Here is a 23,484-nt window from a genome sequence, read left to right as displayed (position 1 = left end):
ACAAAAATCCCTCTGTTAATTCCTGGACAGCTGTTCTACCTTCCAGACCTGCAGCTCCAGTGCATCTATGCTCTACCACCAAGACTTGACCTCTGTTGGAACACCTTTTGAGGGCATTTTCAGATAAGTACCGCTTACAGTGCTAGGTTTCACAGAAATATTTTGAGGGCTTGCAAAAGGCTGTATGTTCTCCAGGGCCCAGAAGAGCTGGTTGAAGAATTTACTTATGGTCACAGTTAAAGTGGCACGTGAATAACGCTTTGAACGAGGCCCTATGTACTGCTCAGAGCCAAGACAGAATGGTTTGGCACGAAGGTTTAGAATTTTACATGGCTTCAAAGAGCGACTACACAGCTTTGCAAAAGGAATACCCACCCAGGGCTAGCAAACTAGAGATCTGTCTGAGAAAGCTGTTGAGACAGAGTGTTCTGGGGAAACACCACATATGTAGGCCTTGTTGTTATTCTTCCCCACAGGGCACTTAAATGGCATTCCCAGATAATCCAAGAAAGCAAATGATAGGTCACACTACACAGGGAGGCAAAAAATCCAGTGCTCCCTGCTGTCTAACACAGAGGGAGTTTCTTTCCTGATCCCAAACATGGCAAGGGTTCAGAACCCCTGAACATTTGAGCTGTGCACCCAAAGACATGGCCACATGGTAAGACTTATCACCATTCCCAACATCATCTTCCCAGGTGAATTCAAAGCAACTTTCTTTTTTCCAAGAGCCATGCTGTGCACCAAAACAAAACCCAAAGAAATTCTCCCACAGGCATCTAGTGCAAGCCCTGAAGCAATAGTTTAATACAACACAGCTACAAACACACAAGCCAAAGGGACCTAGAGCAATGCAGTCCCAGAAATAAAGCTTGGTGTGAACACAGTGTGAATGGAAATGTGTGATTTTTAAGCACAAGAACAAAGGGTTAAATAAATGGTCTGTCTTGGTAACAAAGGACACTGTTCCCATCTGCAAAGCCTAGGAGGGTGTCAAGCACTGAAGGCAGCAGACTGGTAAGAGCCCAGGACAGACAAGTTACAGTGGAAGACCCCATGTGCTAACAGGAGGAAGATGATAAGTTTGCAGAATATCATGCACTATCTTTCTGTTAGCCCAACAGGGGAGCAGACTACAGATGTGTATTTCAAACTTAGGTTTCAAACAAGAGAAAACAAAATGTGCAGCAATCTGGCCTATGATTTATGGAAGCTTAAGTGAGATTAAGAGGCAAAAATCCACCTTATAAAAGCCAGCAACTTCTAAAGGACATAAGTAAGCTGTCATCACCAGAGGACCCCAGAGATGCAGTGAGGGGCTGATGCCCTCTTCACTGCCCACAAACGATCCAGGTCAGATCACTCATTCCCATACATCTTAGGTGTTTGCAAATACGTGAGTGCAAATGAGTGAATGAAATCTAAAAAAGAATGAGTGTTAAGAGGCAAAGTCAACTTATTTAGAGATCCTATAAATAAATACCACCTTCCCTTCCATAGGATCTTCTAATGAGTTTTACAACACTGTTTTCCCTATACCTGTTTCTGAGCTACAAGGTGCCAATTACTACTCCTATTTTATGAAGTTCTGATACTAATATTCTTTACCTGGAATTCAGTCCTTCCCTGAATGCATTTTTAGAAGTCATCTCTCCTCATTTTTTTGCTCTAGTTGTACAAAAATATTTGCCTTTTTAAATCTCGATTTTGTCAGAGTGAATTTGTAAGGCTGACCAGGGAAATGGAATGAACAGGAGCAATTTCCCCCTGCCTCCAAACCCAGTGACCAGAGTTGCACATCCTGCTTTAAATAATGCCTTACACATTTCTGTCCCTAGTAAAAGTACTTCACCTGATGCACTGTAAGGATCCCATTATCCTTTGCAATAGTGCCATCACACCAACCATTTCACTGTACAAGTGACAAGTGCATTTCACTCATCTGTTGCCTCCAGGACATGAATGCTAGCCTCTAGAAAAAGGTTTTTCTATTTCTGCTAAGAACAGAAATGAGATGAAATCTTTGAAGACTGCAAACAAGAATTTCTACCCATCCTAAGGGAGAACAGGATCTTCCTCCACACCGCAATACCTCTCAGCTGTGTTATATTCACAGTGGTCAGTGGTTTGCCTCTCACCCCATTCTGGTAATTCTCAACCCAGGAAAGCCTTCCTGTCAACCTCCCCACTTATTATTATACATTCACAAGTATTATTATATATTCACAGCTTCTGTATTATTTCCTGCCTACATTAAACATCAAACAAAGCCCAACAGGAAACTATATCTAATGCCCCAGTTAAAACTAGATTAAATAAGTTATTGAAGAGCCATTAAGTTTGCTCAACATTTTCTACTTTTGATAAAACCACATTTCATTTGATCATGCTTTCTATCCACTCTTTTACAACATCTTTCACTGTCTTTAATTATGATTTTTTCCAAAATCCAAGATTGTGCATAATATTAAGATTAAACTAATAGGTTGCTAGACATGTGCGTTCACCCTGTGAAGCCTGTAAGCCCTTCTCTACATTTTCTCCTCTCATCTGGAATAGAAACCCTGAAGAGTAATTCAAGACTTTCTCAATGCTTCCATCATTCCACTCCATAATGCAGACAATGTCTCTAATTAATTTTCTGCATTTCTCAAGGGTTGCTATTAAATCCCAACCTCATCCTCTGTCTGTTTTGCAAATTAACAAATCATATCTGCTTGTGATCATTCAACCCAAGATCCCATTTTGAAATTAGCTCTTCTACAGGATGTTTGCTGCTCACTACAAACATCTCTAAAATAATACATTGCACCGTCAATCAAAATGGTCCAGTCTTGATCTCTTTGTCCAAACCCTACAAACTTTGCTTTAGTGATTTGAAAACTGTCCATCCCAGAGCCGTAGCTAAATGGCTTTCAACAAGTTTTGAAAAATTCGTAGTTGCTTTGTCCCTAAACCTGCTAAGTTTCAGTTCAAAGTAATTGCAATCTTTGAGATAATATTTTATTTGGTCTGCAGAAATTACCTCAATTATCTTCTCACAGGTCTATGTGTTCCCACACGTCTCCTCAGACCATCAAGTCTCCCAGGTCATTCTATCAGCTTTTCCAACTTATAACTCACCAACTGAACTTCTACTGAAATATTTTGAACCAGACAATTAGTGAACCTGATCTTTAACAACCCGGAAACTGCTCTTCCCAATAACTGAGTGGCACAGCTTGGTAAAAGCTTCTTCTCTTCAGAAACTCACCTGTAGAATTCTCTGCAGGATTGAAGGAAGAGCGATAAATGCAGCCATGTTGTTCAGCACTTGCATTGTCAAACTCTTCAAAGCTGAAATATCAAATATAAAAGCCACCAACAGTTCATTAGGATTCAAGGAGTAAAGAGAGATCAATCTTACAGATTAAGAGAGTTCTATTTCAGTTCATGGTTTCCAGTTTGAAAACAGCTTTTATTTTTTTTCTTCTGCACACTTTGCACTAAGCAAACACAGCTTTTTGTATCAGAAAGCATATTTAAAAGTTTTCAATATCACAATGTCTCTCCCTTCCCCTCTCACACCCTATTTATTTACCTACAGTAAACATTCACATTTTGAGACTTACTTTGTAGCACTGTCATTCACTTTTCCTACTGCTATCAAAAACCAATTTGGATGCCTTGTCCATGTTATAGTCCCACAGACTAAAACTTCCTAGCACTAACCTTTGCATGAAACTTCTTCCTAGATCCCCAGTTCCCCAAAGTAAGAGCCAATATTCAGATATGCATGGACCCAGCAATTCAGCTTCTTTGTGGGGATAATTAGCTAGTTAGAGCAGTCTGGGAAGTATGCACATTAGGAATGAAAACAAAATAGTTATGCAGGATCCAAGTGTATTATCCTTTCATCATTTCTGGTATCACTTCAGATGATTACTTTTCTGCAGGCATTAGCTCCCAAAAATGGATAATCTAGAGAACATTCTAAATTTAGAGGAAAAGATGAGTTGAGCAAAGAAGTGATTTATATTTTTAGGTTACTGATCTCTGCAAGACTATCCCCAAGAATCCAGATATAGGTAATGGTCACTGGAAAGAAATAAACAGAGGGAGAGCGGACAGCATGATCACCACCACACTTATTTGTAATATGTTGCGATCCTTAACCATGCACAACCACAATCACTGTGGACCACAGGGCTGGAATAGACCAAAAGACATTATTCTGTCCCAAGACCACAGTACCTAAGCCCCTTTTTAACTAGTCTTAAGTCTCCCATAAAGGGAGGCTTTTCAAGATGTGCTGCTGACAACCACAACAGATTCAGGGCACTAGAACTGGAGTAGAGAATTTAGCTGGTGTATTCAAGTTCTAGTGATTTTGTACACAATAGACAGGTGCAGGGATAAGCGTACAAAAAAGCTAGGCATGGAAGATGACAGTGTATTATGTCAGAAGTTCCCAAAGTGCACACTGCAACCTACTTACAATCTAGAAAGCCTCTGTACACGCTGTGCACCTTGCCTTTTTCATAGACACCATACTCAATGGAACTAGCTTATGAGCAGAGGCTGTGGTAGGGTTCCTCTTCCACTCGGGACTAAAAAGAAATATCTGACAGCTGCAGCCTACCAAACGCCCAAGCTGAGCTCAGTCCTACAGCCACTGCAGTTAGATCTACTGCAAGAGCAGCAAATTTAGGAAATAAGTAACAAAACTCCTTTTCTTCTATTCATTCATTAGAGGAGGAGAGGCAGAACACAGATTTTGATTAATATTTGAGGTCACAAAGTCCAAAATACTTACATTCGGAGTATTGACACTGTGAAGAACCAGATAATTTCTGTGGGGACATCATAGCCTCCAGCAGGGGAAACCAGAGGGCCTGAAATAATTGAATGCAAGGAAAAAAGGCAGTAAGAACACAGCAATACTAAAAATGAGCTGTGACCAATGTCAGAGTCCATTTCCAAAGACTCACTTCCACATTCTGAAGAACAACTGCATTTCTCATGACTGCAATGGAACAGAACTGAAACATGTTAAAATAACCTCAGAGCAAAGCACTTGGGGATCTGCTTTCAGTCCAGATTGCTCATATCTTAGATCAAGATACTATTTGATTGGGGTCTGAACACAGAAGACCTTTGGCTCCTGTTGCTCCCTCTTCTCCATTCTCATCTGTTTCTTTACGGAAATCGTGACAACAATCTACTTTTACTTCATTCAGTCCCCAACTATTTGACCATGTGAGATGCAAACTCTCTGGTGTAGAGACTGCTTACATAATGGGTAGCACAGTGAATGGAACCCAACAGGAAAGGGGCATCTAAATTCTCCAGGCAGTATACGGGAGTTGTGAAAATTCACATAATATTGTAAAATTAATGTGGGAATTAATTAATGGGGAAGCTGGTCCTTCATTTGGTGACCAGAGTCAAATCTTACTTGGGCATCAACAAAACAATTCCAGCAGGTGGAACCCGACCCAGAGGGAGAGCAAACACTAACTCAAATCTATCCAATTAGGCAGGCCGGCCATAAGCACTCAGGGTGTGCATGCAGACACCTCTTCAATAAAACACAGCAGCTACCTGTTGCACAATAAAATCATTTAAAAGAAGAAACCAAGCAGGTCACCTCATACACTGGGCAGTGGTCAGAAGAAATTACAGAATTCTTGACTTCCAGACATGTCACCTCTTCAGACACAGGAACAGTGTTCTCAGTTTTGAGTTCAGTTACATAAGTCATGCATAATCTTAGGAGTCAAGATGCCTTTTGTGTCACTGACATTGGCAAAATGGAAATGCAACCTCAGTACAAGGAGACAGGCAAACCCAGTTCTCTCTGCAACAGCTCACGCAAGCTGTATTGTCTCCACCTCTCAAAGACCAGGCTGACATTAAATTAAGGATTTGTGAACATATTCAGAACAGCAATATTCTGCAGCCACAGTGACAGCAGCATCAGCTTTGTGCCAGTATGAAGCTGGCTCAAATCTTATCATGCCTTTAGTGCCTGATTGACATTCCAGCCAAAATTGCAACTGGAGCTAAAACTGGGGGAAAGAATGTTGTCTCATCTGCTTCTCCACTACTGATACACACTTTATATCATGCCTCACCTTTACAAGTGAGGATTTCTCTCTTGTGGGTCTAAAACCTGAACAACTGCAAAAGAACACAAAGCAGAGGAAAACAATGACTGCTTGAGACATAGCAGTATCCAACAGATGAGGAAAGGAAGAAGCGTGTGAAGAGAAAGTTCTAGGAGATACAGAGACCTTTGTTGATTTTAGCAATACATTTTTTTTTATTACCTTACCTCTCGCTGTTGCTGGTCTAAATTGTGTGAATTTCTCTGGCAAAGGGCAATTGTTTTCATTAAGGTATCTTCAATGTTTTCTAGCAAGGGGAGTTCAGCTGAGCCTGTTTTTCGGGGAAAAAGACAAACTGCAGTTATAAAAACTATTAGATATGTTAAGTCCCAATCATTCTGCAAAATAAAATCATGCTGTTCATCTAAAGTCTGTTCATTACAGTGAGCAACTAAATTATAAAGACAGGTCCTGATTTTTGGCACTTTTCCCAAATAGCACAAGAAACTGATCATATAAAACTTTTCATGTAATTGAATAAGGAAGATCTTAGCTGTGGTTTAGGATACAATTAAGTAACAAATATGGGAACTGCATTTAATTAGGTGCCTGTGAGCCCTTGGGCTAGTCAACAGTGCACATGGTGCATATACTCATTTTCTGTAGACAGAACATTCTTCTCTGAGAAGTTTGCTTCAAAAAAAGCTACTTCCAGATGTCTCTCATAGCTGTTCATATATAATGCCTGCTAAAGCTCAGTAATGAGTTTGAATGGATTCTAACATAGAAGACATGTCTGGTAAGCCACTAAGAGTACCAGTCGCAATCAAAAAAGCTAACAGGGCTGGTGACCACACACACAAAAAAACCCATCCATCACAGCTTGTTCTAGATCTCTAGCAAGATCACAGTAACAGAGTAAGGAAGTGTCATCAGAATAACTACCTCAGCCATGTGAATATAAATTTTAAAAATGTCACCACAAAACCTAGAAACCTGAAATAGGATCTCATTATGCCAGGTGTCAGGCAAATGCACTTTACACTTCTGTGTTTATCTCTTTTTAATAGAAAAAGGAATTTAACTTGATAAGTCTTACTTTCATCATCTTGAGTAAGCATCAGCAACTTGCTCTGCAATCGCTGAAACAAGAGAGAACTCAGAACAGTAAACTTGCAGAATCTTGATAGAAATGTTTATAAAAGGTATGGTTACAAAGGCTCACCCTCATTTTCTTCCCCAGTATGACTAACATAGCATAAATTACTTTCCAAATATAGAAAGGAAAACAGGAGCTGAAAGATGATTTTTGATTAAGAAAAACAAATTTCAGCATCCATTATCTACTAGATGTTTGAAGACATGCCAGAAAAATATACTGATCTGCTGAGTCTGCAGACAACTCAACATATTGTTATTTGACAGAAGGCAAATGCTTCCATGGATTTTAGTGGGAAACATTGAGAAGCAATGACAATATCATACCTTAACATAGGCCATCACGCTGATGGCATGTCGTGCCATGCTGGCATGGCAAAAATGCCACATTCAGGATTTCAGTGTACTGTACCTCAAGCATAACCAAAAAAGCACCATGGATATCTCCCTTCTTCTCCAGTAAATATGAAGAAGCTTCATGGAGCTGATATTTCTGGGTTATCTGAGTTAAAAATAAAAAAAATAATAATAAAAAAAAAGGTAAATGTCTATCTTAAGAAATCTGCCAGTGTTTGCTTACTCCACAAGACAATGATGACCAGATGGTCAGAAAGGATTGTGTCTCCATGTGTTCACAGGCATGTTACACAGTCTGAGCAGCACTCCTACTTCCCCCCGCTACCATCTATGTTGTGTTTATTTCTCAACTTGCAGTATTGCCAGCACCAGAATTAAAATCTTTAAAAAAATCTATAAATCAAGATCAAGGACAGATTATTGTTAAAATTTTCATAAAGGGAAGAAATAGTCGCTCTCCCAGCGCTAGTCAAATTTTGGCAGCACTGCTTTCCAAAAACCCCAGGCCCATGATTTCATATACCTTCAACATATTAATCAACATTAACACAGCCAGTCTCTATTCTGTAGTTACTCTGTAGCTTCAGAGTACTAACAGCCTTTTTCTTATTAGCCCTGAGACTGATCTCAGAATCAGCATATTAAATATAGATACCTATGCTACAGGAGAGCAGTTTAGCAGCTCAAAGGGACAGTGTTAGAAATGGATTAGAAGAGTATCCAGGAACTAATCCACAACCTAGGCTAAAGTACTTTTACAGTACTTTAAAAAGGTAGCAGCTGATTTGAATGTTTCCCCTAGCCCCAGTCCTTATACATGTCTTTCCTACCTGGATGGTTTCTTCCAGTCTGCAGTATTCCAGAACTTTAAGTGTCTCCAAAACCTGGTCTGGGCTGTACTGACACAGCAGCTCAATGAACTGCTCAGTGATGCCGGGCGGTAAGTGTATCAGGTCTTGGTTAATGCCTTCTCTGGAATAAAAAAGGCACAGGAGACTTAAGTCAAATTCTAGCCCAGAAGTTTGGCTGGGAAGAAGAGTTTTTTATTCAATTGTGTGTTGTCTTTTATCCATAATACAGAAGTAAAAAATCTGGTTTTAAAAGAAAAATTATGTTGTTTCTACTAGTTACTGGTGCTGGAGGTCTGTTAAGTAGGCATTTCATTTGTTACACAACATATTCTACTGATGCCTCAGTATAAATTACACTATCAAAGACCCCTGTGAAGAAAGATATCAGCACAGACACATCTTCAGCAATTCTGTAGCAAGAGGGACAAAGAACTCACCTAATTTCTTCAGTGAAACCTTATGGTCTCTGACTGGTCTTTTTAGATGCTGCTTGTATCTTTTACTATAGACCTTCTCTGCATGTGTTTGAAGAAATATTTTGTTACTTTTTGCTTATTGTTCCCGAAATTCTTCTTTGGCTTCCTTTATCACATTTTAATGTTTCATCTGCTAGAATATGATCCCTTTTATCTACCTCATTGTGATATGGACTCATGCTTCTTTTAGGGACACATCCCCATTTTTATTAAGTTCCTCTCCTTAGCCATAACAAAACTGGTGAATTAGGTTTTGCTCTTGCAGAGGCAATAACTCTGTGCACTTTATGGTCATTGGTAGAACAGATAGCCAAGTGTAAGGTTTTGAACAAGACCCTGCGTACTGTTCAGCCAAAGGCTGCATCCTCTCTCAAGGGTTTTGCAACCAGCTGCACTACAGAACCATATTCAGCTGGAACTAAAGACATCTGCCTTCATCTCCCAGCATGGGATCTGCTCAATCAACACAGGTCTCCAACCTCTGCTGTGCTTCCTGCCCTTGTTATTTCCCTGACCTGTCACAAGCAACACTGCCATGATGGTCAAGGACTCAGCAGTGCAGACTTGACTCTGTTTTCTGGGTAGGGCTGTGAATAACGCTGCTTGGCCTGAGCCATTCAGGAGGCCAAACTAGGGCTTCCCTTCCAATTCTAGCCAAGGTAATTTCTCCAAGTGAAGCTCAGAGTCCAATTAAACTCATTTAATAAAGATGTCCCTGTAAAAAGGATTTCTCCGATTCCTTTTCAGCAGCAGCTTTCTGGCACTGCAGTGGCCATTTTCTAATCCCTTGGCTTATTATTAAGTAAACTCCTAATGTGAGGGAAACAAAACAGAGAACATAATTGCTTGCAGTGCCCATGACTGTCCCTGTGTCCTGAATGTTTTCTACTGATCTTGTTTTTAGAAAGAGCAACATGAAGCAAGAGATTTCAAAGAGTTAGGAGGGAAAGGGTGATACTTTCTTAGAGACAGATATAGCATCTGCAACCCTTCAAAATGAACAGCAGTTCACCACCACTGTAGGTTAAACTTCATGTGGCAGTTCCTAGGATTGATGCATCATGCAGAGAAACAGCAGAAGTTTATCCTGTCTAGGAAACAGGGCTCTTAAACCTGTCTGAAGCTCCTGCTAGGAAAGAAAACAGACCAAGGTATGTATTTACTTTTGTTACCTTTCTGAAGAAAAATTCCTAATCAGGAGAAGATGTGTTGATGTGCAAACCCTACAGCCATGGGATGGAAAAGGTCTGATATACAATATGATCCTCTATTTCCTGGGAGCTACAAGAGCTAACAGGATTATTATCATCCAAGAAAGGCCAGGAGAACACTGTGCTCCCAGCAAGCCAAAAGAAGCTTACTGTGGTTACAATGTCAATCACTTGATTGTAAATTATATTTGCCCAGAAATGAAAGCCTCATGCAGGTACTAATTACAGTATCCAAAGCATGGACATAGTTGTACAAAAACTGGTATCCAAACTGTTGTGTTCTGACATCAAATAAAGAATGGACTTTCAAAGGACCAAAGAACAACCCTAAATTCTGGCCTCCTGCATTCACCATCCACTCCTCCCACAACACACACCCTATAAACTCCCCCAATGCCTGTAAGGGAGTGAGTGTTCTACTCTTTTTGTGACTAGACTAAAATAAAGAAGCACTTTCTATCTAAAATGATCTCCATCTAGCAAAATGGGGAAAATGGCAAGTCATACATTTTTAGTACAAGAATAAACTTCTATTCTGGAAATAACTCTGGGACCTAGTATTCACAACTTCATGAGCAAGATGACCTTTTCCTTAACCATTTCACTCAAGAAATGCAGAGAAGAGAGAATGGAAAGCAAGCTGGATTTTGATAATGTTAAAAACTAAGCAACAGTCTTGAGACTTGGAGGTCCTGCTCAGCTCAGTGTGATTATGTTTGTCTTCAATATAACCATGTCAAACATCTCCCTCGCCATACTCCACATGCTCTTTCTTAAAAGGAAGAGAGAATCACTGATTTCTCACAAAAGCTGGCACAATTGAGCCTTGCAAGTGTAACAGATAGCTAGTCAGTGAGAAGAGCCATTGTAATAGAATCTAAAAGTTTAGGTATCTGTTAATGTATTTATAGACCCAGAACACTGTGTTGCTAAATAAGTTAATATTGTTGGTATAATACACAAACACATACTGCAAACAGACATGCTTCACTGTGGAGTGTGGGGTTTTTTTAGAGGAAAAAACCCTTAAGACTTTAAAATGAAAATGTAGCAAAGGCTGTGATTAATGAGCTGAGCAATACACACTACATTCTCCGTATTCTGTGGCTGCTTATAAGATACAAACATACGGACATTTGGTTTTAATTTCCCCAAGCAATTTCTGTTAACCCTGTTTTCTCCCTTCCCCCTTCCACCTCCTTTAAAATAAATCTCTAGCTAAATTAAATGGGCCAAATTAATCCCTAATGCAATTCCACCAACTAGGATAGTTATACTAGCATGATCTTGTCTCCATATGATCAAGCAATCATTTGTATTTGAGACATTAAAAGCTCATTTACTGCTCTAAGAGTCTTTATTTTAATAAAAATTCTGCTCCAAAAAAGCATATAAACATTTAGATTGACTGAAGAGAGACAGATGTTTTCAGAAGAACCTAATCACTATTCTATGTATAGATATGCTACTAAGTATAGGTACATCTGCAGATTAGGTCTTGCATAGCAAGATTTCTCCCTCCTCGCCTACCTCTCTCAGGATACAGTTCAGCTCATTTCAATAGGTCTCAGACAACCTCCTAGCACTGAAAACAGACCACAGGACCTTGAGTGTTATTAAAACAAAAAAGCCCCTCCAGCAATCTAGGATCTCTAAAGAATACTTCTTACTGACAACATAGTTTAATAACAATAGGTTAAACCTTGGGCTTACTTCACTGGTCTCACTGGCAGTCAGTCACTGCCACATGTAAATCCAAAGTATTTAGTAGTATTTTGTTCATTTTTCTGTATAACTGTCCCACTTGTCTCTTACTTATTGAGTATTCTGGCAACTACAATCCCATCAGTATGTGGTTTATCTCCATCACTTGGGGTGCTGAACATCGTATTGCAGTGCAGAGAATTAGTAGACTTTGGAACACAGAGGGAAAAGGAACTGATCATAAACTTTCTTAAGACATACACAGCACAGTGTGACAAGCCATGTAGCCTAATGCATCTTGCTGAACATCATCAGCCTTGGAGGGGAAAACAGAGATCTTTTGAAAGATCAGATACAGAAAGTTGCTTCCTATTGCTGGTTTGAACACATCATCTGTTGCTTTTGATTAGAAGATAACTACAGGAGAAATGGTTGTATTTAGCTCTAATTATGGTAGAGTTAAATTAGATACGTTTATTACTCAGAGATTATGGAAGCCAATCCATGCATAAGATTAAAATCCAGGTTAATTACTACCTTCATTGGGTCTCACTTGCTGCAAGTGATATCACAGCATAAACAAAGTCCTACTTAACACCCAGCTGGGTATCATTTCTGCTTAACTATTCAATTTTTGTTTTTTAATTATTCATTTATTAACTAAATCATCTAATTTCTCTCCTATAAAACCCAACCAAGATATTTTCTTGGCAAAATTCTGATTTTGACTTCTAAGAAAACAACAGCTGTGGAAGTTAACACCTTCCATACAAACATGGCTGTGAAACTCAGGAAATAACAAAATGGTTTTGGTTTGTTTGGGTTTGTTTTTTTTTAATTTACATCCTAACAAAATCCCAAAAGTGATTAATTCCAGGTTCTAGCTTCCAAAGCATGCTTTTTATTCCACTTCAACAAGAACTGAAACATTGACACTTGAATTTAGATATTATCTTCTCCTACTGCTCCTCTTCATAAAGCACAATTAACTTGTAGCTAATTGTCAAAACAAGATATCTCCTTCAATTGCATTAACAATTGCTTGAAGGCAATTAGAGCTGTGTGTATATAAATGTCTTACAAAATAAATAAATAAAATCAAGGTCTTGTAGCATTTGAAACTGATTCAACAGAAAGAGAACACTCAGTACTGAAATACTGAAAGATCAGGAGCAGATGGAACAAGCAAGTAGTTAAAGAGAAGTTTGCAGTGAAATATGGCAGCAATTCTGAAATAAGATAGAAATGAAAAATGCCAATAGACCAAAACACTTTTCTATTTATGTTACACTTGGGCACCTTGGTCAAGTAATCAAACTGGTGGGCTGAGAACAGAAACTGCCATTTCTGAGAAGAGAAATGGCACTTTTAGTCACAGGGTAACCATTTCACAGCCTTCTCAAAGAAGCTGTTAGAGCAATGCCCAAAATCCCACCAGCATGGGGGAGGCGTCACATTGCACGTACTGGAACCCACACCACCTCCCAGTTAGGAAGCCAGCAAGGGCTCTGCTAATCCTTATCAATTTTGGGCAGTTTGAAGAGCACGGCACCTTTTCTAAGCCCTAATCTTGGCCGTAGGCTATCTATCAATAACACTGTTTCAAAGGAGTTTATTTTAACCCATGTTTTCAAGCTGTAGTTTGCAAACAGTTCAATTTTCTTACATACCTCGGATCAAGGAGACTCCTCAGAAACTGGAAGAGTAAGAACTGGTCCTATACAACAGGAGGAGAAAGAGTATTACTATTTTAAATACTGTGCTATAAACCCAGTGATTCCTAAACTATATCAATTGAAGAAAACACTCTTCGCAGCTGGTGCCTGCTGAAGAAGTTGGTTTAGGCATTTGCCTCGCATAAATACTCAGAGGATACGTGTGCTGACAACAGCTCTGTCTGATCTGTGAGTGCAAGCCATACTGAACTCCAAACTAAAAACTGCATTAGCAAGTGACACAACCAGCAACTCTGAGATCGTACATTTTTATGGCCAGAACTCTACAAACAGGCCAAATAATTCAAACGTAGGAATTCCTGCAGCTGAGTAGCTATCAAGCTATTTTTCTTGTTTGACACAGCGACAACTTACCATTACACTTAGCAATCATTTCTTACAAGAACAGAAACCTCACTGTAAAGAAGAGCCAACATCAATGAAGTTTGACACTTTACCTGAAGGTTTGTAATGATGCTCTCAATCTGGTCACTGAAGTGAATAGCTACCAAGTCAGCTGCTTTACATGGACTCAGCAACAGCAACTCCTTTGGAAAGGGAAACACAACAAAAACAATTACTTTTAATTTCATAGGCAATATAATTACGCAGTATCACCAAGTCCATTCCTATTGTAACTGCATCCTTGCCTAGATGAAAGCTGTAAAATAATGAATACCATCACACAAAAAGTGATTTTGAAAAAAATTAGAAGGAAAGGTAGTTTGTAAAAAGGGATTTTTGAAAGTCAATGATTTTACTACACAACAGGCTTTGTAAGAACGCAAACCTCTTCACACTAGTGAGACCACATCTCAGTCCTAAGGCAAGGAAATTATTTACCAGGTTTTCTGACAACTGTCTTTTACTCCCTACCAACAAGACATTCCTAGTGCCAACTAGAAGCCAGCAGCAAAGAGGAAACAAAGCCCTCAATTGACCCTAGGGAATTTCTCAGTCAAACGGAAACAGTGTTTAACTGGCTTGAACTGAACCCAACCAGAGGTTTAAAAGCAGGTTTCCCGCAACTGTTAACTGTAACTGAGACCTGTCCAGACATGAAAAAAAACATAAACAATTTCTTTATTGTAATAAAAGGTGTGCGGGGGGGAATCTTTTAGATGCCTGTGTGTTTGCCTCCTGACAAGCTTGATCTAAGAGGCTTCATATCATACAAGTTTACACAACCCAGAACGTGAGGTTTTTTGCTCCTAATGCTTCCAAATTCATCCATGCTTCCAAATAAATGAGAAGCTACTGCTTCAAACCAATATTGGGTACCTGGTAACCCTTCCCAAAAGCCCCTGCTAAGCCTACAAAGGAGAAAAGTAGCTTTACTAAAGAAAAACAACTGTTACAGTGATAAAGAAAGAAGAATTTCATAAACATACGTCTGGAAGAAAAAAAATATCTGAAAAAGTTACTTAGCACTAGCTTGGTCTCCAGACAGATGTAGCAGCCATCAAATTCAGCCAATGCCAGCAACAGACCAGAGTGAAGGGAAGAAAGGAATTAACAAGGAAGAGTGGGACTACTCCACAAGCTCTTTTAAGAAGAGCTATCACAGAAGATGCATGTTGTGAGGCTTCCAAAGAAAATTTGCCTACCATATTGTATGCAAAGCAGCTCTGAGGTGTTTGACCTCACAGCTTTACTACATGAGCCGCAGTTGCTTCTCTAGTGCTCAGGAGCATGACCCCTTCACCTAACAAGCACAGGCAATCCAAAGGACCCGGAAGATCTTAACCACAGCAGTGCAGAAGAATGCAGAAAGGATGTAGTGTGACTGTCTAAATTTGTTTCTCTCTCTGGACAAACCCTCCCTGGGAGTCTTCAGGACTGCTGAAGATAGGACTGACTGGCTGGAGGGAGGTGGCCCAGCCTCCCTGTAACTGACTGCAGCTTTTGAATCAGTGTGATCTTCACAGCCTACTCTCAGGCAAAAGGTTTTGGGCTTGGGTTTTCATCTCTCCCAGCTTTAAACAATTTGCAAACATGGTACTTCTCAAGGGCTGTCTGCCTAAGGAGACAGTACTGACACAAAGCATGTGGGTCTGAGGACAGGAAGTGACCACCACAAACAGCACTATGATTGAAGGGAAGCCTTAGGCTTTATTTTCAAGATAAACCTCAAGGAACAACAGCTATGCAGGCTGATGGAGAAAATAAGAAGTGGCACCAATCACAAACCCCACTTTCTGTCATGCAGTCACCAGGAAAGCCTCTCTAAGCACTGCTAGTTTCAACTGAAGAGGCTGGTTTGCTACTTTCATACCTCAGCAGATTAAAAGGCAGTTGTTCAAAGACCTGAAATCACAGCACCACCCTAGTGAAACGTTATTTACTATTTTAAGTCTTCTGAATGTCAAGGAGCAGGATTAATACAATGGAAAAGAACAAAAGCCCATAGCAGCCAGTAAGCTGCTAAGTCACATGAAACTGTATATACTGTTCACCAATCCTGGGAAACAGAAGATGCCAAAGGGAAAGAGGGAGTGACAGCACCCAAGAAAGTTGACCTACAGAACCAATCATCTGCCCAGCAGCTTTTTGGAGGAAACTGCAAAAAGCGTAGATAAAAGTCATTACCTACAAGGCTAATGGAACAGTGCAAGAAACCCTGTTTTTAAGGATGGCCATGGACAAGTTGAGAGGAATATTTTCTGTTGTTTGCCAACTTCAAAAAAGTACGCAGCTCTGACAAGTTGGGCACTGGGCACTTCTGACACTGTACAATAATCAAGAAGTGGCTCCAAACTGCGAAAAAAAACCCCAAAACAACTCAATATGAAAAGCTGGCAGTCTTAGCCTATGACAAGCTTATCAAAAGCGGTACAACACAATGAGAAACATCAGGAAGGGAAAAACAGGACATTTCTGATTTGTCCTGAGACACTCAAGCATGGAACAGCAATTGTAAAGGCCTAAAGCTGAAGAGACCCAGCAAGGAGACCTACCTGTGATTCCACAAAGACACAAAACAAGGCTTACAGAGGGAGGCTGAATCACTCATAATGCCAAACAATTCGGTTGTATATACCAATAGAAGCAGAGACAAGGAATGCAGTAGGAGAACAAAGCAGACACAAGGAAGCAGCACAGTAGACAGCAGTTTGCTCAACTTGGAAAGCCCAGTGTGCATAAAACTGGAAAGCTCAGTTGTTCCGATAAGGTAGTAATGAGCCAGGCCCGCTCAGCCACAGCACAACCATCACCAACAATTCCCATAGGCTCTGAAAGTGCATCTGGAGAGTGGGTGTGAGCTCAGCGAGCTGCGTGTCATACAGCTGGATTCACAGGATTTCTTTGTTTATTGTCTTTTGAACTATTTTCCCTCTTGGTCCATTTTCTCATTAGTCATATGCTACTTGCAGATGTTGGTAGACACTAAAAGTATTCTGTATCTTTCAAATGTACCTAGTACTTTTTTGTCCACCTCACAGTATACAGACTTCTGTGGCCATTTTCTGCTAAGTAGTCTGGGCAAGTGCATGACTGCTTGTTTTATAGACAGAGTTATTTTTCTGGCTTATCTCCAGATCATCCTGGAGGGGGCTGACACCACCTTACAGGAAGTGGACATATTATGGATTCCCCATGTCTACTGACTGGACAATTATTTCAGACACATCTCCACCCCCTGAAGCAAAAAGAGATTGAAGAGATGGGAAAGATTATTAGCTAGACAAGTCTAGCAACAGTCTGTGTCTAACAGTAGAATTCATGACCCCATCTTCCCACAGGTTAAAAGTGCCAGGGTACCAAGGTTGAATGCTATTATCATTGTAAGATGAGGAATTTGATAGCACAGACTGTGAGGTCAGTGATGTCAATGTCCTGACCTTGCTATTGCTGCACGCTCAGAAGATGAAAGACTTGTTAATGGATTCCTTCCCTGCTGCACAGCATTCACTAGCCATCATCCCCTGATAAGGTCCCATTATCCAAAGAGCAATACTTGAAACCAGGAAAACAAGGAAGGAAGACAGCCCAAATTCAAGAGAGGTACTTACATTAATGTATGAGACTACTAAACCTTAAAGTCAGAGCTTTCTAAACAGCTGTGGTTCATTGTGACACTTGTGCTCACAGAAAAGCACCAGGCAGATCCAACAGGAGTTAGCAGTAGCTGAGGTACCATGGGTTTAGGATACACTCTACCTCTGTATGTTCCAAAGCTTTCTGCCACACCGACTGCTTTTCTTCAGTACTGTAGCCAGGCATGGACAGGATGTTGTGAATATAGTTGAAAACTTCTTCCTGTAAGGCATAAACCCATAAATGGTACACTATGTTCTGCAGCACCAATAACAGCATTAGATTTTAGTAAGGGAGAGCATTTCAAACAGTCTTAGGATGACCTCAGGGCTAGTCCTCTCTTAGCAAGTCAGGATAAGTTATCTGCAGGTGAGATTATATGTCCCTAAATAGTTCCTGAAGAACTGCCAAGAAAAAAAAGCCAAGAGGAACAGAATTTATGCTGAAGTTGTTAAGCACTGAGGTCAAAGAGAATTTTCTTCCACTATTAGAAATGCCCCCCTCTTTCTCACAGGGAAAAAGGACAGGACATCACTCTTTAGCTAGGAGCATAGGAAAAGAAGGCTCTACCAGAGGGTAGGTCAGTTTTCCCAGCATATTCCTGAATTCCTTTTCAACATTCGCCTCTCCCCCAGGTTCTCCTGCACTGTCCTCAGCTCAGATGCTCTCCTGTGCCATATTTTTTTACCATCTCACTATCACAACCTATCTCTTTGGACTCCTTCACCCACACAGCTTTCAGCATAGTAGTTTCACAAGGAGCTGGTGAGATTACATTTGCCAGACTCTCCTCCCAAGTTCTGTTGGTGGTAGGGAAGAGAATACATCAAAAACTGTGGCAGATATGCAACTTATAGACATGCAGAAGCTAAATGCAAAGAGGTAGTAAGGGCAGAGAAACTTTGTCCAGGGGGAGAAAAGAGGGGACTGATGGCAGAAACAAAGAAGTATCACAGTCAGCAACATTTGCAATAAATCCCACCTTACACTCAGGTTTTATGTATTAGCATTGCTTGAATTTAAAAAGAAACCAAAAACTCTGAGACTTTAAAAAAATGACAAAAAAAATGACACTCCAACACACACAAACACAAAAAGCTTTGACTATAACTAAGAAAACTCAACTGTAAAGGAGGACATTTTTTAAGATAGAGAAGTATGGCAGAAGAGCAGGGCTGTTGTGCCCATTTACACTCTGACCAGCAGGACAGGCTGCACTACTATGAAGAAGCCAGAAGCACCAGATTTACTCACCTTTCTCACTGGATCATGCAGGTAACAGCCAATTATTTTGTCATAGCGAAGCTCTCGTTCATACAAGAACTCGCAAATCTGATAGCTAAAACAAAAAATACTTTCCACGTTAGGAAAAACTCACTCAGCTGAATCAGCAGAATAGAGGCAGGTAGCTCAGATGCAGCACAGTTTGGCAGCACTCAAAAGAAAATACAGCATGTGTTACAAAAAGCATTTGGAAGTATCTTACATTAAGGTTTTCAGCACACAGGTTGGGTGGCTCCAGTTTACATATGCCATTTGGTATCAACCTATCAACCTCGCCCTTTTGGGGAGGTTATCATACAAAACAGAGAAAACAAGAGTTACTAAGGTGAGAGGTAAGGGACGGAGGACAAAAATCCTTAAAGAAATCAGGTTTCAGAGGTTCTGCTGCTCATAGATCATCTTCCTGATTTCCCTAACACACTCAACTCTAAGCTATGCCAATCCACAATACTAATTTGAAGAAATACACTGAACATGACTCAATAATGTTATGACACAGCTTTCTACCTTCAAATTTTAATAAACACTTTAAATATTTTGAGACTTAGATAAAAACAGATGCAACTGAGGCAGAACAAATGAGAAGTCTGCTAAATAACATTACATCATAGGTCTTTTAGCTCTGATGGAAGTGGCTGAGCTGGTCATTCTGGCAGTCAAACTCTCTGAAGCAAGGAGAAAAAAAAATGCATTTCTTGAGTCCGAAAAATTTGGTTGAGTAACTCCTTCTATGACAAGCAGAAAAACAGGCATGGCATATCCCACCACTACACTTCTATCCCTCTGGTCCTTTGTAGTGTGGTGGATTAATTCATTTAACATCCAGATTCAAGACTTGGATGAAGATGCCCTCCTTGGTTGGCTCTGTTCAGGCATGACAGGCTCTTTCTGGAAGCGTAAAGCATTGAAAGGAGATAGTAGAAATTTTTAGCCTTTCCAGACACTGTGTTTGTGTCTCCTACTCAATTCTAAAATGAGTACCATGGGGGTGGCTCCAGACCCCTTCATGCTTTTAAATCCACCTGTGGGTCTCACCCCAACAAGTCATCTCCATCTGTCAGTGGTAGAGCATTCAAATATACAACTATACCTTTGAACAAACCCTGGGCTCTAGGATAAGAAGTGCCAAAACTCATCAAGCCCCACAGGGTTTCATGCTGAAGGGTTTCCACAGCTCTACCCCCTCTTATCTTAACAATGCTTTCTGTAAGAACACCCAGCAGGGGTAAGACAGAAAGACTGGGACTAAATATGAAGATATTAAATGAAGCTTCTGTGAATGCATAGGGAAAATAATCCCAAACACAGCTGCAAAGCAGGAACAAGAAATGTGGAGGGAAAAAAACTTTGGAGGAAATTTAAAGGCAGTATTTAAATATCATAAACAAGATTTAAAGGCAGTATTTATATATCACACACAGCAACTTACAATTCAGCTTTTTCTGCCATTTGGATAAGACGGCTCTCTTCAAACTGTACTATCCCTCCTGCCTGGAGCAATTCTAGAAGGACCTGCAGATATTGGAGACCAATTATTTATACTGCAGTAGCAGCTGGACAGCCAGTGCCATTAACAGTACATTGCTCCTGCTCCATTAAAGTTTGTATTAACACAGGGCTTATTTTACAGATTTTTTTAATTGATTGTCCATTAACTATGAAGGTCATGCGCTTATCCAGGACTTCTCCTGCTTCTGTTCTTACTGCTGTCAAACCTCTCCTGCAAGTAATGCTGGGGTAGGATCCTCCTTCACTCCTGCTGTGTACAGCACTGCCCAATTCTTCCATGCTGGCCACCATTCCTATGCTAGCTGTCTGCTTTGGTATATGACCTTCAGCTGACACCCATTCCCAATGAGGCCAAACTCCGCTCTACAGTCTGGTCACACCTGGTGCTTAAAGAAATGTTCCCTTGAAGGCTATTACCTGTTGCCTTTCTGAATGGCGGGAGTCATCATCCGGACTGCACAGAAATTCGAGGACCTGCGCACAGGTGTAGAAGTTAGCATGAGCTAGACCTAGTAAGCATAGCTGTTAGCATAAAACTAACAAGCAGATTGTGAGCACCAATAATGGCAACAACAAATCAAAACACAACAGTGCAATTTCAATGTACTATTCATCTCTGAGGTACTCTCTCTACTACAGTCCTATAACTGAGGACACTTAAGAATACTGGAGTAACCAGGAACTGCTGAAGGACTCCAGGGAGGGAAACCCATAATTCCGCACCAGGATCTAGAACCAAGCTTTGGGGAACCCAGGAAATATAGAATAACTCAAGGGACCGATGGCTTTGCCTTGGACTACACACCAAACAACTGGAACCACTATGCTGACCCTCTCAACTTCTCTCCTGGACTGTGCCATCTCTTCCAGAAATCCAGGAAATTGTGTAATTCGTATCAGTAATTAAAGCGTTTAATGCAAATCCATTTAGTCTCCACAGAGTTCTTTGACCTTAAATTATGACAAAGGACATATATTTTCTAACTCATTTTTATTAGTGTCCATATATCCATATTATCATCAAAGCACAACTGCTGTAGCCATTGAAGCCTCCTCCTCAGTCCCAGGAATTTCTGGGACCTAAGCTGGGATATAAACTTAACCTATGCAAGCTTCAGGCATGCATTGGTGCATATCAGCCTATTTCAAATAGCAAAGAAGGATAGTGGCCACATGAACTAGAAATTACCAGCTACATATACATGCTCTATAAGCTCGCTAATGTAATTTTAGTTGGCACCCCTTATCTCCTTACCTTGGCATCTTCATATGCATAACAAGTGACAATAGAGCCACCAAAATGCTCACTGGGGCTTAAACAGCTTTGTTCCTGCCCTTATGGGCCTTTGCTTTCCCTCTCCTGACACGCTAGTGACCACAGGAATCTGCCATTCCATGGGGAAGAGCAGAGGCTGTTCCATCTCCTTGGACCTGACCCTATTTCTCACATAATTCCAGCAGGCAAGCTGCAATGTGGAGCTTACTGTGCTTCTGTAGTCTCTCCTACTCTGCTTCTTTGAAACCGCGGCTATGTCCCAGCAAGATGCTACCTGTTCTATAATGCACCAGTACTTCCAGAATTGCTTCAGTCTAGAGCACTTAGCCACGCTTTCTGCAGTGCTGCACCCTGTCTGGAATTTTTTCACCCCTCACAAAGGAATACTTGCCTGGTCAAAAAGTGTCCTGTTCACAAACAACGTGTTGTTGGGCTTGGCAAGCTGACGGGCAAGGAAGGTAAAGAGACAGCCAACCTGTGATGGAGTGAAGTCAGAATTCTCTACCATGACCTGAGAAGCATTAGAGAGAAAAGGAAAAATAAAAATGCAAGTGGTTGATTCTGCAGCTGCCTTTCGGAAAGCAATCAGGACACTGCAACAAGAAATCCCTGTACAGCCATTATGTCTCCTCCTACCCTAGACATCTACCTAATCTTCTGTTGTTAGTCCATCCTGAAGGTCAAAATATAAGCCACCTTCCATGGCATTTCACTGTGTCACCTGAAGACACAGACAGTGGATGTGTCCTTGCTAAAGCACCTCTCTCCTAAAGCTGAAGAGGCTCAACCTCCCTGCTCTATACTCAAGGGAAGTACTCCTGCATGTCCCTGATTTTTGGGTGTGAAAGGGCTCCACCCACATTTATCTCCATCTCTGTAGTCTGTGCTGATCACTGGACTTGTAACAGAGCTTCTGAGCAGGGAAATGTTGTCACATGAGGAAAAAAGAAGATTATTATAGGAGAGAAAAAAAAATACATTTGACTTCAAGTCCCAGGCACTCACCACTTCAATTGTGGTATGCAGAAGAACTGATCAAATGACTAAGAAACAACCATAGGTTTGGGGAAAAGTTTCTTTTCTTACATTAAATTAGCTGTTAATCTATGAATATTATCAGAAACTTGTAGCTGTGCTGACTTGACTTGAATTACAGAAAAACAGAATATCTAAGAGTCACTACAAAAGGGATTTCAAACCTGAAAAGTGCTTGTCACCTGTCTGGCATATAAAAAATGAGCCTGATGTGTCCTGACTTGGTGTATCATGCTTCTAAAAAAATCCTAAACACTAAGGGAAAGTGAAATGCCCATTTGAAGAGTTCCCCTCTAAGAGCAGTGGGTTTAGTTGGGAGGAAATCCATCACCTGAACAACTCTGTCAGCCAACATCTAAGAATTGCTCCAGCAAAGCCTAGACATGGCGCATCTCACAGTTTATAACCTCATTCAGTCTAAGCTTGGGAGATACAACTGATTTCTTAAAGTGACCCAGAGTTCCAGATCCCCATGAGATGCTAATGGTTATCTTACAGAAGTGGAGGCAGACAGGTAAGACACACTAAGGAATCAAGTAGAGCTCTTCTTGAAGCATCAGCTAATGCTATCATTCTTTTTTAATCTTCATTTTCTGTTTAAAAAGGCTATTTCATACAGGAGCCTATTCAGAATGGTATTAGCTAATAGCATTAAAAATATGGGTCACTAAAACAATAGGAGTGTTTTATTCATTTTGGCTTTGTTTTTCACAAGCTGGGCCCTTGTCAGTCCACGTGAAGGTGAGAATACTGTACCTCTGAAACAGAGCAACCTGACAGA

General features: G+C 40.5%; 1 protein-coding gene across 1 annotated transcript in view; it reads right to left on the bottom strand.

Moving 5' to 3' along the window:
* VPS8 (vacuolar protein sorting 8 homolog (S. cerevisiae)) overlaps positions 1–23,484 on the bottom strand; it is an 85,202-nt gene that overhangs the window by 18,981 nt on the left and 42,737 nt on the right. The window contains exons 29-41 of the mRNA XM_010561276.1: positions 22,060–22,179; positions 20,810–20,866; positions 20,313–20,395; positions 18,854–18,938; positions 17,723–17,821; positions 14,020–14,109; positions 13,517–13,563; positions 8,435–8,576; positions 7,660–7,749; positions 7,189–7,231; positions 6,317–6,420; positions 4,796–4,874; positions 3,254–3,336 (exon numbers count right to left, since the gene is read on the bottom strand). Of these exons, the coding sequence (XP_010559578.1) occupies positions 3,254–3,336; positions 4,796–4,874; positions 6,317–6,420; positions 7,189–7,231; positions 7,660–7,749; positions 8,435–8,576; positions 13,517–13,563; positions 14,020–14,109; positions 17,723–17,821; positions 18,854–18,938; positions 20,313–20,395; positions 20,810–20,866; positions 22,060–22,179 (1,122 nt within the window). The remainder of the gene's footprint in view (positions 1–3,253; positions 3,337–4,795; positions 4,875–6,316; positions 6,421–7,188; positions 7,232–7,659; positions 7,750–8,434; positions 8,577–13,516; positions 13,564–14,019; positions 14,110–17,722; positions 17,822–18,853; positions 18,939–20,312; positions 20,396–20,809; positions 20,867–22,059; positions 22,180–23,484) is intronic.

The sequence above is a fragment of the Haliaeetus leucocephalus genome, unplaced genomic scaffold (assembly GCF_000737465.1).
Source record: "Haliaeetus leucocephalus isolate CR32 unplaced genomic scaffold, Haliaeetus_leucocephalus-4.0 Scaffold143, whole genome shotgun sequence".
NCBI classification, from domain to species: Eukaryota; Metazoa; Chordata; class Aves; order Accipitriformes; family Accipitridae; genus Haliaeetus; species Haliaeetus leucocephalus.
Note: the sequence above shows the minus strand (reverse complement) of the source record. Positions and strands in the feature narration are given on the sequence as shown.